General features: G+C 48.6%; 1 protein-coding gene across 3 annotated transcripts in view; it reads right to left on the reverse strand.

Annotated features, from left to right (window-relative positions):
- IPO4 (importin 4) overlaps window positions 1-21,939 on the reverse strand; it is a 62,005-nt gene that overhangs the window by 18,064 nt on the left and 22,002 nt on the right. For all 3 annotated transcript variants that reach the window (XM_070729646.1, XM_070729645.1, XM_070729647.1), the window contains exons 8-19: window positions 21,284-21,385; window positions 20,536-20,619; window positions 17,981-18,142; window positions 15,332-15,385; window positions 15,124-15,233; window positions 12,360-12,468; window positions 9,640-9,769; window positions 6,948-7,061; window positions 5,988-6,101; window positions 4,537-4,660; window positions 3,874-3,985; window positions 518-636 (exon numbers count right to left, since the gene is read on the reverse strand). In XM_070729646.1, coding sequence (XP_070585747.1) covers window positions 518-636; window positions 3,874-3,985; window positions 4,537-4,660; window positions 5,988-6,101; window positions 6,948-7,061; window positions 9,640-9,769; window positions 12,360-12,468; window positions 15,124-15,233; window positions 15,332-15,385; window positions 17,981-18,142; window positions 20,536-20,619; window positions 21,284-21,385 — 1,334 coding nt within the window. The remainder of the gene's footprint in view (window positions 1-517; window positions 637-3,873; window positions 3,986-4,536; window positions 4,661-5,987; window positions 6,102-6,947; window positions 7,062-9,639; window positions 9,770-12,359; window positions 12,469-15,123; window positions 15,234-15,331; window positions 15,386-17,980; window positions 18,143-20,535; window positions 20,620-21,283; window positions 21,386-21,939) is intronic.

A 21,939-nucleotide genomic window follows, 5' to 3' on the forward strand; every position in this document is an offset into this window, starting at 1 on the left:
GATAAATACCCTTACCCATTTCGAATTTATGTACCCCCCCTTTCCTTCCCCCCATTTATCCCTTATTATTTAATAAACTTTGAAAAAGAAATAAATAAATTTGTTAAGCGAATATGGCTTCTCCGCCGATTCGGCTCATCTGAAGGTTGCAAAAAGGAGAACGGCGTGACCCCGAGGGACTCTGCAACCGTCGTAAAGCGGAGTCGGTTGCCGAGCGTCTGAATTTGGATACCGTTACGGTCGTTATTATGAAAAATTCTCTCCTCCCCCCCAACGCCGTCATTAACTTCAAACGGTCACTAAAAGTAACCCTTGTGAGCCAAGGAGTATCTGTACGAGCTCAGAAATCAGGAAGAATGGTAAGAAATTCGCACCCGTGGCCTTATCCTGTACCTGTCCATCCTGCAAAACTGAGGGCAGCCTTGTTTTTGCAGGACAAAACAAATTTGTGGGATAAAACCAATTTTTGTGGGACATTGAACACCAATAAACCCTCATCCCAGGATGACAAAATTACCCCACGGGGTCCAACTCTTTCTCCTCTTCCTCGTCCGTCAGAGTTTCTTCTCCTTCCACCTCTGCCTCCTCTTCCTCGTCGTCAAATAATAGGAAGGAGTCTCCCAAATTGAGTGGGGGCTACGAAAACAACAACAACAATAGGAATCAAACGAGGTTTGAGATCTTTTCTGGCTAAAAAATTAATCCCGAGATTTTAAAGGTTTCAGTTCCTCTGAGGACAGAAGCAGAAAAACAAAAAATAAAAAAAATAATAAAACTTGAGTTTTCAAGTTTTAGCTCGGGAATGAACCGTGGGGTTCTTGGGTGGGGGTCTTTGAGCTGGTTTGCTTTGTCACCCACATCTTGTGACCCAGTTAGCTAACAATATCTGAGCTATGAGGGAGTAGGGTTTGCAGAGTGGAGGAGAGCGAGGAGAACTGTGGGGCCACTGGTGCTCTCTGAGCTGTCTCGCGACATCTCACGACCCAACTAGGTAACATTATCAGTGCTACGAGGGCGTAGGGTTTGCAGAGTGGAGGAGGAAGAGAATTGTGGGGTCCTTGGTGCACTCTGGTCTTGCTTTCTTGCAGACATCACATGACCCAGCTACCGTTTCCCCAAAAATAGGACCTATCCCAAAAATAAGCCCTGGCATGTTTTTCTGTGTGTGCCTAATATAAGCCCTGCCCCCATTAGAAACGTAGAAACATAGAAGTCTGATGGCAGAAAAAGACCTCATGGTCCATCTAGTCTGCCCTTATACTATTTCCTGTATTTTATCTTACAATGGATATATGTTTATCCCAGGCATGTTTAAATTCAGTTACTGTAGATTTACCAACCACGTCTGCTGGAAGTTTGTTCCAAGGATCTACTACTCTTTCAGTGAAATAATATTTTCTCACGTTGCTTTTGATCTTTCCCCCAATTAACTTCAGATTGTGTCCCCTTGTTCTTGTGTTCACTTTCCTATTAAAAACACTTCCCTCCTGGACCTTATTTAACCCTTTAACATATTTAAATGTTTCGATCATGTCCCCCCTTTTCCTTCTGTCCTCCAGACTATACAGATTGAGTTCATGAAGTCTTTCCTGATATGTTTTATGCTTAAGACCTTCCACCATTCTTGTAGCCCGTCTTTGGACCCGTTCAATTTTGTCAATCTCTTTTTGTAGGTAAGGTCTCCAGAACTGGACACAGTATTCCAAATGTGGTCTCGCCAGTGCTCTATATAAGGAGATCACAATCTCCCTCTTCCTCATTCCATCTGTTTGTTAGCAGTGTCGCAGCCACGAGATGAGACGGGGGTGGAACTGCTCCCTAAATCCCGCACCAGATTACCGCAGGGCCCCTGCAAGCTAGAGTCTGTGTAGCTGCCCCTTCCACTCATTTCGTCTGTTTGCTAGCGGTGTCACAGCCAGGAGGTGAGGCGGGGATGGAGCTGCTCCGTACTAGCTTACATCACAGCCCCCAGAAACTAGAGTATCCCTATCTTGACACCTGCCTTGTAGCAGCAATGGCCATAGGTCACTTTAGCTTGCTTGCGGCCAAAATAGAGCAGGAGGCTGAGCGGTGTGCTGATACCACAACTGTGAGGCGAGATGGGCAAACATCAAGTCCCATTGCAAGCAAGCAGAAGTGGGCCTCTCATATGTGTGTGTGTGTGGGGGGGGATAAGAGAACCCCCCCCCAAATAAGCCCTAGTCTGTGAAGTTTCCAAAAGATACCCTAATTAAGTCATGAGCCACGAGCCAACCTTCAAAAGGAATACAGCCATTTATTAGGAGTGACATTTCGGCAATACAGTAGTACCTCTAGATACGAGCTGCTGCACATGCGAGTACAGTGATCTCTCGATTAGCGCGGGGGTTACGTTCCAAGACCTCCCGCGCTAATCGATTTCCGCGTTATAGTGGTGCGGAAGTAAAAACCACCATCTGCGCATGTGCGCCATTTTTTTCATGGCCGCACATGCGCAGATGGTGGCGTTTGCGTGTGGGCGGCGGGGAAGACCAAGGGAAGGTTCCTTCAGCTGCCCAACAGCTGATCTGCTCCGCAGCGCGGAAGCAGCGAGGAGCCGAAGATGGGGTTTCCCCGTTGCCGCGCTGCAGAGCGGATCAGGTGTTGGGCGGCTGAAGGAACCTTCCCTTGGTCTTCCCGCCACCCAGGCAAAGGGGAAACCCCAAGATCACTTGCCGCTTGCCGTATTGCAGCTTGGAGCCTTGCTTCGCCTCCTTCGCTGCAATACGGCAAGCGGCAAGCGATCTTGGGGTTTCCCCTTTGCCTGGGCGGCGCTGGGGCCATGCGGAGCCGCTCATCTAGGGGGGCGTGGACCGGCAAGGTGCCCTCCGCTCTCTCTCTTTCTCTCCCTGTTACCGGTGTGGTATAAGAGAGAGAAAGAGAGAGAAAGGAGGGCGACTTGCCAGTCCACGCCCCCCTGGATGAGCGGCCCTGCATGGCCCCAGCGCCGGACTCCGCCGTTGCCTCCGCCCTTGTTCGGCTCTGCAGCTGAGAGGCCACGTCCACCCCCTCCTCGGTGTCCCCGGCACCCAGCGTCCCCACGCCGCCTCCACCTCCCGGTAATGCGCCCGACCTCTGCCTCTCTCTTTCTCTCTCATATACCACGCCGGCAACAGGGAGAGAAAGAGAGAGAGAACTAGCGTGGACTTATTTTTTATTTTTTAATATTTTATTTTTTTAATTAATATTTTTTGAAAAACCGCGTTGCAGCGTTTCGCGCTAATCGAGACCGTGCTAATCGAGGGATCACTGTATTCCAAGTTAGGAGCCACGAGGGGAGAGAAATTTCTATTCCAGACCCGAGCTCAAATTCGGGATACGAGCCGAGCGTCCACTAGGTGGCGCAAGAATCCTTGCTTCTGGTTATCTCGGAGGGGAAAAACAAGTCTAAAGCCATTTGTTCCAGATACGAGTTGTTCGACATACAAGTTCCCTTCTGGAACGAATTAAACTCGTATCTAGAGGTACTACTGTACTCCGATGCAGTCAGAACCAAGCTCACGTAGGTTGCATGCCCTCATAACCCTGTTGTGACCCTTAATTTGGGGGGGAGGGCAAAAATAAGACCCCATCTTATTTTCAGGGAAACATGCTAAGTAACAATATCAGTGCTACGAGAGAGTAGGGTTTGCGGAATGGAGGAAGGGGAGGAGAATTGTGGGGTACTTGAGGGTGTCTGAGCTGGTTTTCTCACAGATGTCGCAGGACCCAACTAGGCAACATCATCAGGGCCCAGGAGGGGCTCCTTGCAGCTCAGAAGGCAATTCAAGAGTCTAAATCTCAGCATTTGAAAGACCGGTTGGACTTCAACTCCCAGAATTCCCCAGCCCTGCACGGGGGGAGTCGCCAGCTCACCTTGATGCCCTCGGTGGATTTGAGGGAATAAATTAGAAGCGTCGTTATCCGAGGCAGGTACGGGGTGATCGAGTCCCCCATGACGTCTGCGAGAGTGCCGAAAAGGCTGTACCTAAAGGCGGTAGAGATCTTGGGTTTAAAATTAACATTAGAGGTGGTCCTTGACTTACAACGGTTCCTTCAGCGATTATTCAGCTGGGCCAGAGCCAACGACAACAGCCTTCTCTGTGGTGGCCCCGACTCTCTGGAACCAGCTCCCCCCTTCCGTAAACTCCTTAAAACTCATCTCTGCCATCAGGCATCGGGGGAATTGAGGCATTCCCCCCCCCTCCCCCGGGCCTATACTATTTATGTATGGTATGTATGTGTGTATGTCTGGTTTAATAATGGGTTTTTAAATTTTTAAATTTTTTTATTAGATTTGTCATGAATTGTTTAATTGTATGATGTGAGCCGCCCTGAGTCTACGGAGAGGGGCAGCATACTAACTAACTAACTAACTAACTAACTAACTAACTAACTAACTAACTAACTAACTAACTAACCTAACTAACTAAACAAACAAACAAATACTGTAGGCTGGGATTTGAAAGGGAACCGAGACGAGAGGGAAAAGCCATCATCAGATGATGGAGACGTGCCCCCCCCCCCGAACAGGCTTACGTGCATCGTCGCAAGTCTGGATCGTCCACTCTGTCGCAGAGGTCCAGCCCAAGCTGGCAACATTTCTCGGAAAGCGGCCGGAAGATGTCGTTATCCAGGACGTTGGCAAGGATAGCCATTGTGTCTGCAAAACGAAACAGGGGAGGCATGGATCAATTGGAATTTCTCCATAATGGCCATTTTTTGATGTGTGGACTTCAACTCCCAGAATTCCCCAGCCAGCGCTGATTGGCAGATTTCCCTGAGTGACCACTGCAAAAATGGGTGTAATATTGGGCTGGAAACATAAAAGATGGGCTCCGTTCTGGCCATGACTCAAGGATAATCTATATAATAGAGGCAGTCCTCGATTTAGGACTAAAATTAGACTCAAAATGTCTCTTGCTAAGCGAGACAGTGAGTTTTTGCCCTGTTTTACGACCTTTCTTGCCAGCCATTAAGCGAATCACAGCAGTTAGCAACATGGTTGTTAAGTGAATCTGGCTTCCCCAATCACTTTTCGAAAGGTCGTAAAAGGGGCCGGAACACGAGCCCAGAACCCTGTGACCGTCATAAATACAAGAATCACCAAGCGTCTGTATTTTGATCACATGACCACGGTCGTAAGGGCGGAAAACGGTCATGTCTCTTTTCTTTTTTTAAAACTCCAAATTGTCACTTTTGAAGGGGGGATTCTGGGATTTTTGTATTGCCTTTTTAAATTGTTCTACACAGCCCAGAAGGACAGTGAGTTGGGTGGCTTTGTAAAACTATTTAATAAATAATGTAATAAAAAAATATTTTTTGGCAGTGGTTTCTGAATGCGCAAAAGCAAAAACACGCTGGGACGCATACGTGTGCGCACATGCAGAAGTGAAACTGCGCGCACAGCACAATGCTCGCTACTGGTGTGCCATGCTTATCCAGCCGCTACTGCTGCACAGAGGCCTACTAGGCCCAAAATGGGGCACCCATGGCCTGTTTTCACTCCTAGGAAGCTGCAGGGAGGCCTGTTAGGCCCAAAATGGGGCACCCATGGCCTGTTTTCACTCCTAGGAGGCTGCAGGGAGGCCTACTAGGCCCAAAATGGGCACCCATGGCCTGTTTTCACTCCTAGGAGCCTGCAGGGAGGCCTACTAGGCCCAAAATGGGGCACCTATGGCCTATTTTCACTCCTAGGAGGCTGCAGGGAGGCCTACTAGGCCCAAAATGGGGTACAGGGGAGTGCAGTGCGGCCCCCTCCCAACAGCCCATTTTTGCTCCCTGGGGGGATGCAGGAGGCCAAGTGCTTCCAGTCACACATCCCTGGCCACGCTATATTTCATAACCAAGCTTCTTCCACTTGCGAGATGAAGACCTAAATTGGCTTTAAAAATATATATATATTATCACCATCATGCAAGTTATTTTGGAAACCTCTCTGGGTTTTAATGCCGGCTGTTAAAAGAGTTGTGAACATTTTTTCCCCATACCGACAGATTGTATCTGGACAGGCCTGAGGTCTTCTCGGGTGGTCAGCATGTAACCGGTCAGGTGCTCCATGATGGCTTGGAAATACGGCAGAAGAGATTCCTTGGCAGCCTGGGCTGGAGATCAAAAGGGATAAGAGGATGAGCAGGGGAGGGGGTTCCACCAGAAAGGATCTAAAGATCCAGTGAGAGCTTTCTGACTTGCTCTATAGCCACATCTGTGAGCCTGTTTGGTCTGGCGAGGAAGGCACAGGGCTAGAAACTGGGAGAGCAGGAGTTCTAGACTTAGGCATGAATGCCGGCTGTGTGTCGAGTCCTGTCTTAGGCACAAAAGTTACTTTGGGCCAATGACCAGGAGACAGTGAGTTCTAGTCCCACCTCAGGCATGAAAGTGACTTTGGGCCAATGACCAGGAGATGGGGAATTCTAGTTCTGACTTAGGCATGAAAGTGACTTTGGGCCACTGACCGGGAGACGGTGAGTTCTAGTCCCACCTCAGGCATGAAAGTGACTTTGGGCCAATGACCAGGAGATGGTGAATTCTAGTTCTGACTTAGGCACGAAATGACTTTGGGCCACTGACCAGGAGACGGTGAGTTCTAGTCCCACCTCAGGCATGAAAGTGACTTTGGGCCAATGACCAGGAGATGGGGAATTCTAGTTCTGACTTAGGCATGAAAGTGACTTTGGGCCAATGACCAGGAGATGGTGAGTTCTAGTCCCACCTCAGGCACAAAAGTGACTTTTCGCCAATCACCAGGACAGTGAGTAGTCCCACTTCAGGCGTGAAAAGTACCGTTGTACCTACCTGAACGATCTTCTCGATGCACTGGAAGGAGAGTCCAATGAGACTAGAGAATTACCCATGTTGGACTCTCCTTCCAGTGCAGTGGAGAAGGTGGGCCAGTTCCTCTTTCAGGGTTTGTGGCATTTGGGTCTCTGTGGGTCAGCAGATCACCCTACCAATGGCCCCGAGGGCACTAATCGCCAACTCCTTGGTGCAGGGAGTTCCAGGGGACGTCAAAGTGTTGAGCATCCTCTCCATCAGAGCCGGCAGGTAGGGCACAATCTTGTCTTCTGTTGGGAGCAGAGAGAGAATAACTCAGTTATCAGGTCACAATACAGGTAGTCCTCAAATTACAACATTCAATTAGTGACCGTTCCAAGTTACAACAGCACTGAAAAAAAGGGAGTTAGGACCCTTTTTTTACACTTAATGACCACTTGAATCATTCCTCACGATCACACGATGCTGGTCAAGTTGACTCACATTTATGACAGGCGCAGGGTCCCAGGGTCACGGGATCTCCGAGACCGCCTTCTGCTGCACGAATCCCAGCGACCGATTAGGTCCCACAGAGTGGGCCTTCTCCGGGTCCCGTCAACTAAACAATGTCGGTTGGTGGGCCCCAGGGGAAGAGCCTTCTCTGTGGCGGCCCCGACTCTCTGGAACCAGCTCCCCCCAGAGATTAGAACTGCCCCTACCCTCCTTGCCTTTCGTAAACTCCTCAAAACCCACCGTTGTCGTCAGGCATGGGGGAACTGAGATATCTCCCCCGGGCCTATACAATTTATGTCTGCTTAAAAATGGGGTTTTTAAAAAATATTTTAAATTGTAAATTATTAGATTTGTTATGAACTGTTTTATTGTGTTGTGAGCCGCCCCGAGTCTACGGAGAGGGGCGGCATACAAATCTAATAAATACTAATACAAATACAAATCTCCTTCTGACAAGCAAAGTCAATGGGGAAGCCAGATTCGCTTAACGACCATGTGAGTAATTTAACAACTGCAGCGATTCACTTAACAACCAGAACAAGAAGAGTCATACAAATGGGGCAAATCTCAAGTTCACAAAATGTCTCACTTAGCAACCTAAATTCTGTGCTCTATTGTGGGCCATAAGCAGTGATGGGCTACCAAAATATTTACTACCACACTGTGGGCATGGCTTATGCATTTTGTTTCAATATCTTTCAGTGCAAATTCAGTGCTCGGGGTAGAGTTCCAAATTTTGCTACCGGAACTGCGTTCCTGACCATTCCCATAGGAGCCCATCACTGGCCATAAGCAGAGGACCACCTGAACGATTTGGAGACACAACTACCAAAGTCACATTTTTTATTTATTATTTTATTTTATTTTAATTTAATTTAATTTATTGGATTTGTATGCCGCCCCTCTCCGCAGACTCGGGGCGGCTAACAACAATGGTAAAAATAACGTGTAACAATCCAATTTAATAAAACAACTAAAAACCCTAATTATAAAAACCAAACATACATACAAACATACCATGCATAACTTGTAGTGGCCTAGGGGGAAGGAATATCTTAACTCCCCCATGCCTGGCGACAAAGGTGGGTCTTGAGTAATTTGCGAAAGACAAGGAGGGTGGGGGCAATTCTAATCTCCGGGGGGAGCTGGTTCCAGAGGGCCGGGGCCGCCACAGAGAAGGCTCTTCCCCTGGGGCCCACCAGACGACATTGTTTGGTCGATGGGACCCAGAGAAGGCCAACTCTGTGGGACCTTATCGGCCGCTGGGATTCGTGCGGTAGAAGGCGGTTCCGGATGTATTCTGGCCCCATGCCACGTAGGGCTTTAAAGGTCATTACCAACACTTTGAATTGTGACCAGAAACTGATCGGCAGCCAGTGCAGGCCACGGAGTGTTGCAGAAACGTGGGTGAATCTAGGAAGCCCCATGATGGCTCTCGCGGCCGCATTCAGCACGATCTGAGGTTTCCGTACACTTTTCAAAGGTAGCCCCATGTAGAGAGCGTTGCAGTAATCAAACCTCAAGGTGATGAGGGCATGAGTGACTGTGAGCAGTGACTCCCTGTCCAGATAGGGCCGCCACTGGTGCACCAGGAGAACCTGGGCAAATGCCCCCCTCGCCCCAGCCGAAAGATGATGTTCCAATGTCAGCTGTGGATCGAGGACGGCCAAGTTGCGGACCCTCTCTGAGGGGGTCAATAGATCCCCCCCCAGGGTAATGGACAGACAGATGGAATTGTCCTTGGGAGGTGAGACCCACAGCCACTCCGTCTTGTCTGGGTTGAGTTTGAGTTTGTTGACACCCATCCAGGCCCCAACAGCCTCCAGGCACCGGCACATCACTTCCACTAAATTTTATTGTGTTTGTCGACCTGGGTCACTTTAAGAGACGGACTTCAACTCCCAGAATTTCCCAGCAGCACAGAAGCATTCTGGGAGTTGAAGTCCGCCTCTCTTAAAGTGACCCAGGTAAAGAAACACAATAAAATGTGACTTTGGTAAGTTGTGTCTCCGAACTGTAAAGGTGGTCCTTGGCTCACAGCCACAACTGACCCCAGAACTGACCAGAGTCTTTGGAGAAGGGTGGCAAAGAAACCTAATAAATTGAATTGAATTGAACTTAGATCGCTAAGTGAGACATTTAGGTTGCTAAGTAAATTTCCTGCAGCAGGACACAGCTTTAGGACTTGGGGCAAAACTGTTATAGGTGGCTCTCCACATATGACCGTCCACTTAATGACCGCTACAAAAAAAAGTGTCATAAAATTTGGTGTGTCACACAAAGATTCGCTTAACGATCATAATTCCAAGCTTAATTATAGTCATAAATTGAGGACTACATGTGCAGATCAGAAAATTGCTTTATCTGGAAACTTACCTAGATTCTCCACAAAGTTCTCCAGAGCATAGTAGGCCTTGGTCAGGTGCGTGGTGTGGGTCTGCTGGACCCCCTCCAGGTAGTGGAGCAGGAGGGGCATAATTTCATCTGAATAACGAGCAATGTCCGGCTACAGTTAGGGAAGGGGGGGGGGGGGAATTAGGACAAAATTTAACAACTTGATAAAAAATAAAGCATGGATTTTATGAGTGGTCCTTGCTTTAACAGTCCTTTGTTGAATGGCTGTTGAAAAAGGGGGAGTGAGGAATGTTCCTCAATTTACGACCAGCGCAGTTTTCTTGTAGTCACAATCTGGGCAGACGGGAACTAATTCAGTGAAAATTTTGTTTATAATTTTTTAAAAATAGTTTTTATTTGGGATATTTACATATATATGACATATCTTCGGGACCGCCTCCTGCCGCACGAATCCCAGCGACCGGTTAGGTCCCACAGAGTCGGCCTTCTACGGGTCCCGTCAACCAAACAATGTCATCTGGCGGGACCCAGGGGAAGAGCCTTCTCTGTGGGGGCCCCGACCCTCTGGAACCAGCTCCCCCCTGAGATTAGGATTGCCCCCACCCTCCTTGCCTTTCGTAAACTCCTTAAGACCCTTCTCTGCCGTCAGGCATGGGGGAACTAAAACACCTCCCCCTTGCCCATGTTGTGTTGTTGATTGATTGACTGTGTGCCTGTTTTTTATATATATTGGGATTGTTTTAGGAAATTACTAATTTTAAATTGTAATTAGATTGGTGGGCATTGGATTTTTATTATGTACTGTTTTTTATTATTGTTGTGAGCCGCCCCGAGTTTGCGGAGAGGGGCGGCATATAAATCCAATAAATCTAATCTAATCTAATCTAATCTAATATCCACAACAATACACACACACAATAATACACTTTATATAACCCCCTCCCTCCCCGGCTGTCTCCCCGACAGCCTCATCCGGTTCTCTTATACGGTGGTGTTACTAATAACTAATACTAATAACTAATTTACTTAATTACAAACTTTCAACATGCAAATATATATCTAGTCAAATAGTAATAAACAGAACCTTCCGCAGAAGGTGCAGAAGGCTGACCACGTTGACTGGTAAATCCGCCTCGTAGCTGGTCTGCGCGCAGCCTGCATGGTAGCTATGACTGTGTCAGGGAGATGTAGCCGTCTCAGGCGGTCCCCCTCAAGTGCCACACGGTCAGGCCCCACCACTGAGGCTCCGGGTGTGCAATGCATCCCTGACTGAGGACTACAAGATGGTCTGGGATTCTCCAAGGCGGAGAGATTGACAGCTCCCTCAAGTCCGAGAACCAAGCCCGTCGAGGCCAGAAGGGTGCTACTAGTAGTACCTCGGCTCGCTCCTGTATGATCTTTTGCAGAACCCTCTGAAGGATGCGAGTAGGTGGGAACGCATACAGGAGCCCCTCTGGCCAGGGGAGGCGCAGCGCATCCACCCCCTCTGTACCCGGAGACGGAAACCGGGAAAAAAAGCGGGGCAGCTGCGTGTTGTGACACGTTGCAAACAGGCCCAAGATCGGTGTGTTGAATCGAGTTGTCAGTGTCCTGAACACACCTGGATCCAATTTCCACTCTGCCGGGTCCAGAGTCTTGCGGCTCAGCCAGTCCGCCCACACATTCTCTTGTCCTGAAATGTGTTCGGCTGAGAGAGAAACATAGAAGACTGACGGCAGAAAAAGACCTCATGGTCCATCTAGTCTGCCCTTATACTATTTTTTGTATTTTATCTTAGGATGGATATATGTTCATCCCAGGCATGTTTAAATTCAGTAACTGTGGATTTACCAACCACGTCTGCTGGAAGTTTGTTCCAAGGATCTACTACTCTTTCAGTGAAATAATATTTCCTCACGTTGCTTTTGATCTTTCCCCCAACTAACTTCAGATTGTGTCCCCTTGTTCTTGTGTTCATTTTCCTATTAAAACCACTTCCCTCCTGGACCTTATTTAACCCTTTGACATATTTAAATGTTTCGATCATGTCCCCCCTTTTCCTTCTGTCCTCCAGACTATACAGATGGAGTTCATTCAGTCTTTCCTGATACGTTTTATGCTTAAGACCTTCCACCATTCTTGTAGCCCGTCTTTCGACCCGTTCAATTTTGTCAATATCTTTTTGTAGATGAGGTCTCCAGAACTGAACACAGTATTCCAAATGGGGTCTCACCAGCACTCTATATAGCAGGATCATAATCTCCCTCTTCCTGCTTGTTATACCTCTAGCTATGCAGCCAAGCATTCTACTTGCTTTCCCTACCACCTGATTGCACTGTTCACCCATTTTGAGACTGTCAGAAATCACTACCCTTAAATCCTTCTCTTCTGAAGTTTTTGCTAACACAATTCATGCCTGACTCTCATGCTTCTGACCCTCACATCTAAGAGAGGGTCCTCAAAGTCCCCATCGTCCTCTGACTCAGACAACGCCCTAACTGGGGGCTCTACAGTCTCTGGGGGTTCCCCAATCTCCAATTCCCCTTCACTCTCAGAGTCAGATAGCAAAAACACTGGCCTGCAATGTCAGTATTCCTCCATCTCCTGGTTCTTGAAATCTGTGACCAGCTGAGCCGGGCGTGGGCCACTCACAACAGCCTAGATGACCGAGAATCTCCATAGATATTAAACGTGGAACACTTTTAGTTTAAAAGGTAGTTATTCAAAGGCTAAAGCCACTTTCTCCTTTTGGTACGGCTCACCTGCAGATTCTCAGAGAACTGGCCCAAGGCGAACAGCGCAGCGTTGCGTACCACCTGGCTGTCGTCTGCTAATGCTCGGCACACTATCTGGAGCATGGGCTGGAGGTGTCTATGGATAGAAGCGTAGGCCTTAGCCAGTTATTGCAATAATAGGCAAACCTCTTTTGCTAATAAAGCATCTCATTCTCCTACCTTATTTAAGTCTAAAAGGCTATTTGCTTGCTTTCTGTGCATCTAGGACAGGGGTAGGCAAAGTTGGCTCTTCTATGACATTTATTTATTTATTTATTTATTCATTTGTCCAATACATAAATACATACGAAGAAAATAGACATGTGATAATATAAAAAGAGGGTGAAGGTGAACTTAGAGGAGAGGATATATGACAGGAAGAGAATATATAAGATAGGTGAAAGAAAGGAAAGACAATTGGACAGGGGACGAAAGGCACACCAGTGCACTTATGTACGCCCCTTACTGGCCTCTTAGGAACCTGGAGAGGTCAATCGTGGAGAGTCTAAGGGAGAAGTGTTGGGGGTTAGGGGTTGACACAATTGAGTCCGGTAGTGAGTTCCAAGCTTCGATAACTCAATTGTTGAAATCATATTTTTTACAGTCAAGTTTGGCGCGGTTCGTATTAAGTTTCAATCTGTTGCGTGCTCTTGTGTTGTTGCGGTTGAAGCTGAAGTAGTCATTGACCGGTAGGACGTTGCAGCATATGATCTTGTGGGCAATGCTCAGATCGTGTTTTAGGCGCCGTAGTTCTAGGCTTTCTAGGCCCAGGGTTGTTAGTCTATTTTCGTAGGGTCTTCTGTTTCGAGTGGAGGAGTGAAGGGCTCTTATGGTGAAATATCTTTGGACATTTTCAAGGGTGTTGATGTCTGAGATGTGGTATGGGTTCCAGACATGTGGACCTCAACTCCCTAGCAGGATTGCATCAGGAATCCTGGGAGTTGAAGACCACAAGTCATAGAAGTGCCCACTTTGCCTATCTCTGACCTAGGGTAAAGGTTGCTTGCTTATACAGCTCTTCTATTGTTCTAGCTAAAAGCAAAAGGTTAAATTAGCACTTACCTGCTCACCTGGTTGCTTAATATGAACTTTTTGTATGCTGTACATTGACCTGTTACTAGTCAGCTATCTTTGTACCAAGTCAATCTTTGCGATTACATACACAGGAGTTTTGCTATAAAAAATAAACTGCAAGCGCAAGAAAACCAGAGCTCCTGAAACACAAGGCTGCTCGCTCAGACAGACTAAAAAAAAGGACAAACCATTGTTCCAGAAATCACGTCTCCATGTCTGTGATTTCTACATAGAAGATCGTGGACATGTAGGAAGGAGCATGTCGAGAGAACATCCCCGAGTCAAAAATTGGGTTGGGGGGCTAGTTTACGGCTGTGTGATCTCCCACACGGCCGTGAATCAAGGACTGCCTGTGTTAGTACAGCAGTACATGCATGTTAGGGTTTGCCACTGTAAACTTGCACTGTCACTTTAAATGTTACAGTTGCTACTGTAAAACTTGTACTTAAAACAGTTAATGTGCACTGAAAGGGTTAACTTGTGCTTGGAGAGGTAATATTCAAGGCTGTTTCGTCACTTCCTCATTGAAGCTATAAAAGCTCATTATTTTGCTCGGTCATTTCCTTTACTTTACTTTTGCCTGAGATGGGGGAGTTGCGCTTGTATTAGCTTCGTGCTTGTATTAGCTTCGTGCTTGATCTATATTGTATTTTAGCTTCGTGCTTGTTATCTATACAGTGATACCTCGTCTTACAAACGCCTCGTCATACAAACTTTTCGAGATACAAACCGGGGGTTTAAGATTTTTTTGCCTCTTCTTACAAACTATTTTCACCTTACAAACCCACTGCCACCGCTGGGATGCCCGCCTCCGGACTTCCGTTGCCAGCAAAGCACCTGTTTTTGCGCTGCTGGGATTCCCCTGATGCTCCCCTCCATGGGAAACCCCACCTCTGGACTTCTGTGTTTTTGTCATGCTGCAGGGGAATCCCAGCATCGCAAAAACGGGCACTTAGCTGGCAACAGAAGTCCTGAGTGGGGTTTCCCAGCAAGGGGAGCCTCAGTTAAATCGCAGCATCACAAAAACATGGATGTCCGGAGGTGGGGTTTCGAGGACTTTGGTGGTTTTGCAATGCTGCGATTTCACTGATGCTCCCTTCGCTGGGAAACCCCACCTCCGGACTTCCGTTGCCAGCGAAGCGCTCGTTTTTGCACTGCTGGGATTCTCCTGCAGCATCACAAAAACACGGAAGTCCGGAGGTGGGGTTTCCCATGGAGGGGAGCCTCAGGGGAATCCCAGCAGCGCAAAAACGGGCGCTTCGGCTGGCAAAAGGGGTGAGTTTTGGGCTTGCACGCATTAATCGCTTTTCCATTGATTCCTATGGGAAACATTGTTTCGTCTTACAAACTTTTCACCTTAAGAACCTCGTACCGGAACCAATTAAGTTTGTAAGACAAGGTATCACTGTATTGCGTTTTGCTTTGTGCTAATCTTGTAATTGCTCAGTGCGTATTATTCTGTATTTGCTTCGTGCTTATTCTGGATTGTTCATATTTTGCTTATATGTAAATAATACTTATTTAACTAAGTCTGCGTCTTGGCTGTATCACACATGCACGCTCTGTTAAAATTCTCTGCTCGGTGTATGTCGAAGGTGTCATAGCCTAGCTATACCGAGATAAGCCAACAGCCTGTGAGCGGAATAGGGCCTGATCGCAAACCGACCGGGTTACGTACTTGGTACGGATGTGATCTCCGCAGCCTTCGGCCAACACCGCCAAACACATGAGCCCGGCCTTCCGGTGGTAAGGGTTGGGGCTCAAAAGCGCCGGTTCCATCAGAGGGGTCTGGCAGAGGGGGGACAAATCAAACAGGGGTGCTTTTAAGGCTTTGCTAGTAGACTTTGTGGTCATTCCGAAACTCTCCCAAAGGCGTTCCTACTCACCAGCTGGGGGAAGAGCTTTTCAGGGGGCAGGTACAGCGCCAGCATGTCAATCACCTGTCAAGGGGAGGCAGAAGGAAGATTGGATGGGAGATCCTATAGGGCAGGGGTCTACAATCCTGGCAAGGTTATTCCTCTGCTGCCCGGGGAATTCTGGGAATTGAAGTCCACCCACTTTAACCTTGCCCAGACTGGAGAGTTGTTGGTCTAGATTCTCATGTGATCCTAAACCCGTGATGGCCAACTTATGGCACGCATGCGACAGGTGGCACAAGGAGCCATTATTATTATTATTATTATTATTATTATTATTATTATTATTTATTAGATTTGTATGCCGACTCGGGGCGGCTCACAACAATAACAAGAACAATGTAAGAACAAATCTAATAATTTAAAAAATGATAGAAACCCCATTATTAAAAGCAAACATACACACAAACATACCATGTATAAACTGTATAGGTCCAGGGGAGATATCTCAGTTCCCCCATGCCTGACGGCAGAGATGGGTCTTAAGAACTTTACGAAAGGCAAGGAGGGTGGGGGCAGTTCTAATCTCCGGGGGGAGCTGGTTCCAGAGGGTCGGGGCCGCCACAGAGAAGGCTCTTCTCCTGGGTCCCGCCAAACAACATTGTTTAGTCGATGGGACCCGGAGAAGACCAACTCTGTGGGACCTAACCGGTCACTGGGATTCGTGCGGCAGAAGGCGGTCCCGGAGGTATTCTGGTCCGATGCCATGAAGGGCTTTATAGGTCATAACCAACACTTTGAATTGTGACCGGAAATTGATCAGCAACCAATGCAGACTGTGGAGTGTTGGTGTAACATGGGCATACTTAGAGAAGCCCATGATTGCTCTCGCAGCTGCATTCTGCACATATCAGACGGCATGCGAGGTGTTGCCCTATGTCAGCTACAGCGTGTGTGTGGAGCTGATTTTTGGCATTGGGGAAAGGCTGTTTCATCCTCTGGAGGTGTCAGGGAAGCTTCCCAGAGTGCTGTTTTTCGCACTGTGGGGCTTCAGGAAGCTTCAGTGACACTTGTGTATACGCATGGGGAATGGATTGTGCACATGAGCAGGGCAGCGCGGGGGTATGCGCATGCGTGAGGTGGAGGGAACAGGTGTGGACAGAGGACACACCCACAGCCACACCCATAATCTGCTATGTTTGGCGGGACCCAGGAGAAGAGGACCCAGGAGAAGAGCCTTCTCTGTGGTGGCCCCGACCCTCTGGAACCAGCTCCCCCCAGATATCAGAGTTGCCCCCACCCTCCTTGCCTTTCGCAAGCTCCTTAAAACCCAGCTCTGTCGTCAGGCATGGGGGAACTGAAATTTTTTCCCTTCCCCCTAGGCTTATAGAATTTATACATGGTATGCTTGTTTGTATGATTGGTCTCTTAAATTGGGGTTTTTTAGATTATTTTTTAATATTAGATTTGTTACATTGTTTTCTTTATTGTTGTTAGCCGCCCCGAGTCTTCGGAGAGGGGCGGCATACAAATCTAATAAATAAAATAAAAATAAAATAAATAAATGTTCTCTGTTTTGGGCGTAGCGTATTGTATCTCTGCTGGGAATAAGCCACGATTTGTGGTTTCCTGTGCTGTGGAAAAGTCACCAATTGAGTTGCCAATTGGGAGAGCCCTCACTTGACCCTAAACCAGGGGGTCAGCAACCTTAAACACTCAAAGAGCCACAAAGGTCCTAACAGGAAGACCCCTGTTGAATTCTGGAGTCCGGTTCCCCTATTACAGAGCCTCCTACCCTGTTTCCCCGAAAATAAGACGTACCCCGAAAGTAAGGCATGTCAGAGGTTTTGCAGAATTTGCTAATATAAGGCACCCCCCGAAAATAAGGGGTAGTCAAGTTTACATACGGTACGGTGGAAAAACATACGGTACCATTCAAAGCTGTTCATAGCGGTACCGTAATAATGTGGCGTCCCCTGCTGGTCCCTTCCATTGCTTTGTACTGTACTGTCCAGTACAGCAGACACAGTCTGCTGCTGTCTCACCGCCATTACAGTCTCCACTACAGTGCGTAGACTGTAGTGCCTCTGGTGGCCGGAATCTGCAATAGCGGGAGTATACTGTTGTACCATATAAGTGCCGTCGTTTGTGTGTGTGGGTGCCATACTGACAGGTACCGTACCGTAATCAGTGTACCGACGGTACACTTTCTTTGGGGGTGTCAGCTTTTCTGCCTGTGAATCTGTCTTATTTGAGAAATATAAGGCACCCCCCGAAAATAAGACGTAGCACAACTTTTGGAGCAAATATTAATATAAGACAGTGTCTTATTTTCGGGGAAACATGGTAGCGCGGCATCTTTTCCCTCTACTTGTCTTAACCAAAAGCCCTATCAATTGTGGAGCTGACCGGTGACATAGAGACGCTGTGTAGAGGGATCCAAGAGCCACATGCAGCTCTAGAGCCACGGGTTGCCGACCCTATAATTTCTCTGTTCTGGGTTTTGTGGACTACGAGACAGGGTTTCTACAAAGCAGCTGGGCACGAATGTAGCAGATTCAAGGAGGGGAGAAGGCGGAGTCCATGAAGTCCGGATCATCCCGGGAATGGGGAGAGTTGAAATTGAGAGGTTGCTCCCCACCCACCCCACCCCACACAGACCGCAAAAAAAAGCCAGACCTGGACCGCAAAGTGTTTGGGCGTCTGGACCTCTGCTTCGTCTTCGATCTCTTCCTCCGTCAACTCGTCCTCGGTGTCCATCTGTCCCGGGGGAGGCTCCGCGCTCATGATGGGGAACAGGGCGCTCAGGATAGGAGCGAGGAGCTTGTGCTTCAGGATGGCCTGAGGGCAAGAAAGGCTGGGGGTGAGAGCGCAGAGGGGGAATGCTCCGCGGTAGAGGAGAGGGAGCCAGATGCCATCCGGGAAGGAGTCGCGGGTGCAGCATCCCCTCAGAGAGGGTGCACCACTTGGGTGTCCTCCTCGATCCACAGTTGATCTTAGAAATATAGAAGACTGACAGCAGAAAAAGACCACATGGTCCATCTAGTCTGCCCTTTTACTATTTCCTGTATTTTATCTTAGGATGGATATATGTTTATCCCAGGCATGTTTAAATTCAGTTACTGTGGATTTCCCAACCACGTCTGCTGGAAGTTTATTCCAAGCATCTACTACTCTTTCAGTCAAATAATATTTTCTCATGTTGCTTTTGATCTTTCCCCCAACTAACTTCAGATTGTGTCCCCTTGTTCTTGTGTTCACTTTCCTATTAAAAACACTTCCCTCCTGAATCTTATTTAACCCTTTGACATATTTAAATGTTTCGATCATGTCCCCCCTTTTCCTTCTGTCCTCCAGACTATACAGATTGAGTTCATTAAGTCTTTCCTGATATGTTTTATGCTTAAGACCTTCCACCATTCTTGTAGCCCGTCTTTGGACCCGTTCAATTTTGTCAATCTTTTTGTAGGTGAGGTCTCCAGAACTGGACACAGTATTCCAAATGGGGTCTTACCAGCGCTCTATATAGCGGGATCATAATCTCCCTCTTCCTGCTTGTTATACCTCTAGCTGCAGCCAAGCATCCTCCCGTCTCTCAGCTGTAGCGAGGGGGGTGGCATTTGCACAGGTTCACCTGGTGCACCAGTTGCGGTCCTATTTGGACCGGGAGTCTCTCCTTATAGTCATGAATGCACTTATCACATCGAGGTTTGATTACTGCAATTCCCTCTACACGGGGCTACCTTTGAAGAATGTTCGGAGATTTCAGCTAGTCCGATGATGGCGAACCTATCACATGGGTGCCACAGGTGCCAGGCGGAACTATATCTGATGGCACATGAGCTCTTGCCCTACCTTAGCTCCAGCCACACATGTGAGCACTGGCCAGCTGATTTTCGGCTTGCACAGAGACTCTGGGAGGGCATTTTCCGCTTCGGGGGGGCCTCCAGAGGGATGGGGGAGAGCGTTTTTGCCTTCCCCAAGCTCCACGGGAGTCTCTGGAGCCTGGGGAGGGTGAAAAAAGCTCCTTCCAGGCCCACCAGAAGTTGGGAAACAGGCTGTTTCTGGCCTCCAGAGGGCCTCGGGGAGGGCAGAGGAGGCAATTTTTGCCCTACGCAGGCATTGGATTATGGGTGTGGGCACTCATGCAGCCGCAATAGTGTGTGCCACATGCTTTTGTGGCACCCGAGGGAAAAAAGTTTCGCCATCAGTCCAAAATGCAGCCGCGAGAGCTGTCATGGGCTTACCAAGGTTTGCCCGTGCTCACTCTATGAGCTGCACTTGGTCTCCGAACGCAATTCAAAGTCTTGGTCTATTTCTATTTTATTGGATTTGTACGCCGCCCCTCTCCGCAGACTCGGGGCGGCTAACAACAGCAGTAAAACAGTAACACAAAATCCAATACTAAAAAAGCAGTTAAAAACCCATTATATAAAAACTAATCATGCATACAAACATACCATACATAAAATTGTGAAGGCCTAGGGGAAAAGAATATCTCAGTTCCCCCATGCCTGGCGGCAGAAGTGGGTTTTAAGCAGCTTACGAAAGGCAAGGAGGGTGGGGGCAATTCTAATCTCTGGGGGGACTTGGTTCCAGAGGGTCGGGGCTGCCACAGAGAAGGCTCTTCCTCTGGGTCCCGCCAAGCGACATTGTTTGGTTGACGGGACCCGGAGAAGACCCACTTTGTGGGACCTAACTGGTCGCTGGGATTCGAGCGGCAGAAGGCGGTCCCGGAGATATTCTGGTCGTTACCTACAAAGCCCTACGTGACTTAGGAGCAAGTTACCTACGGGACCGTCTCCAGCCTCACGTACCCCAACAACCGGCCAGAGCCCACAAAGTCTGCCTTCTCCATATCCTATCAGCCAAACAATGCCAGCTGGCAGAATCTAGGGAAAGGGACTTCTCTGTGGCAGCTCCGACCCCTTAGAACCAACTCCTCCCCCCTCCCCCACTGGAGATTCGAACTGCCTCCACTCTGCTGGCCATCCGGAAGGCCTTAAAAACTTACCTTTGGCAGCAGGTCTGGGGCCATTGGGCTTTTAAAATTTTGCTCTGGGTGTTAGTATGACTGTGGATGTGAGTGTATGGTTTCTAACTGGGTCTTTTAAATGGTTTAAAATTGGACTTTTGAGCCTGTTTTTGTATATTTTCATATGCTATACGCCGCCTGGAGTCTTAGGAGAAGGGTGGGGTATAATTCCAATAAATAAAATAAACATATCCTTGACCTTGCTCTTCAGCTTGATGAGGTAGCTGATGCAGGAGAGAGCCTTCACCCGAAGGCTGTCGGTCAGCTGCTGGTTAGAGGCCACCTGTAGGGAAAAAGAAGAAGGAATCAGGTTGGGCGAGATCGCTCTCCAGCCAGCAGGGGGCACAGGCCAGCATGGGGCGTCATGAAAGTGGAGCAGTTGGCAGGAAAGAGGTTGCTGGGGAAGTCGAGGGTCAGAGAAAGAGGCCTGGCCAGCAGGGGGTGCCAAGGAGTGGAATAAGTGCCGGAAAAAAGCCACCGCCAGCAGGGGGAGTTGTGGGAGCTAGAGCAAGTGGCAGGAAAGAGGTGTGGATAGCAGGACCCCACTATGGCAGCAAAGGAGATGGCAGGAGAAAGAGGCGTGGCCAGATGGGGGACATCATGGAGGTAATGTTGGGAAACGGGTGTCACCAGCAGGGGGCGTCGGAAGGGTGGAGCAGGTGGCAGGAAAGAGGTGCAGCCAGTTGGTGGTGCCATGGGAGTAGAGCAGATGACATAAAAAGAGTTGTGGCCAGCAACCTTGCTCTCTGGCGCTCCCTGCTGGCTGCACCTCTTTCCTACCATCTTGCAGGAAAGAGGTGCGGCCAACAGGGGGCTTTCAAGGACGGAAGTGGAAAAGAGGGGTGACCATCAGGGGACACCAGGGAGCAGGAAAGAGGCACGGCCAGCAGGGGGCACCAGAGCAGTTAGTAGGGATGGGGTGCACCCAGTTGTCCCATTGAGGTCACCTCCAGGCAGAAGTTCACGACTTCCGAGAGATGCTGGACCACGATGGCAACTTCGGTCTCCAGGAGTTCGTCAAAAACCTCCATCGCTTCACTTGCATGGACCTGGAAGATGGGGAGCCTCCCCAAAAAAGATAAAACTTGCGGGGAACACAACACGTTTCATTTTGAGAATTAAATGAGGGGTAGGGAACGACAGGCCCTTTCAGGACTCATGGACTTCAACTCCCAGAATTCCTGAGCCTGCTGGCTCTGGAATGCTGGGAGTTGAAGTCCACAAGTCCTAAAGGGGCCTGCCTATATTTCTCCTATCCTAGATGAATGGTGGCCAATCTGGTGGCCCTCTGGATAGGGCAACCAGCTCCACTGGCTAAGGACCCCTAAGCCAGTGGGGTCCACCAAAGCCTCCTAACCCATGGGTGGGATGGGGGCAGGCTGTATTGCCCTCCATCTGCAGCTGGGGTCCCTCAACCAGGTTGAGGCGTTGCTCAAAACTGGCATTTCGACCCGGGCGGGCCCAGAGATGCAGGATGGCATTGGGGGAATACAGAACCAGCTCAGTAGGGTTGGCAGAAAGGATAGTGTTGGTCATTACTTATAAAGCCCTTCATGGCATCGGGCCCGAATATCTCCGAGACCGCCTTCCAGTGACCGGTTAG

Source organism: Erythrolamprus reginae, chromosome Z (genome assembly GCF_031021105.1).
Source record: "Erythrolamprus reginae isolate rEryReg1 chromosome Z, rEryReg1.hap1, whole genome shotgun sequence".
NCBI classification, from domain to species: domain Eukaryota; kingdom Metazoa; phylum Chordata; class Lepidosauria; order Squamata; family Dipsadidae; genus Erythrolamprus; species Erythrolamprus reginae.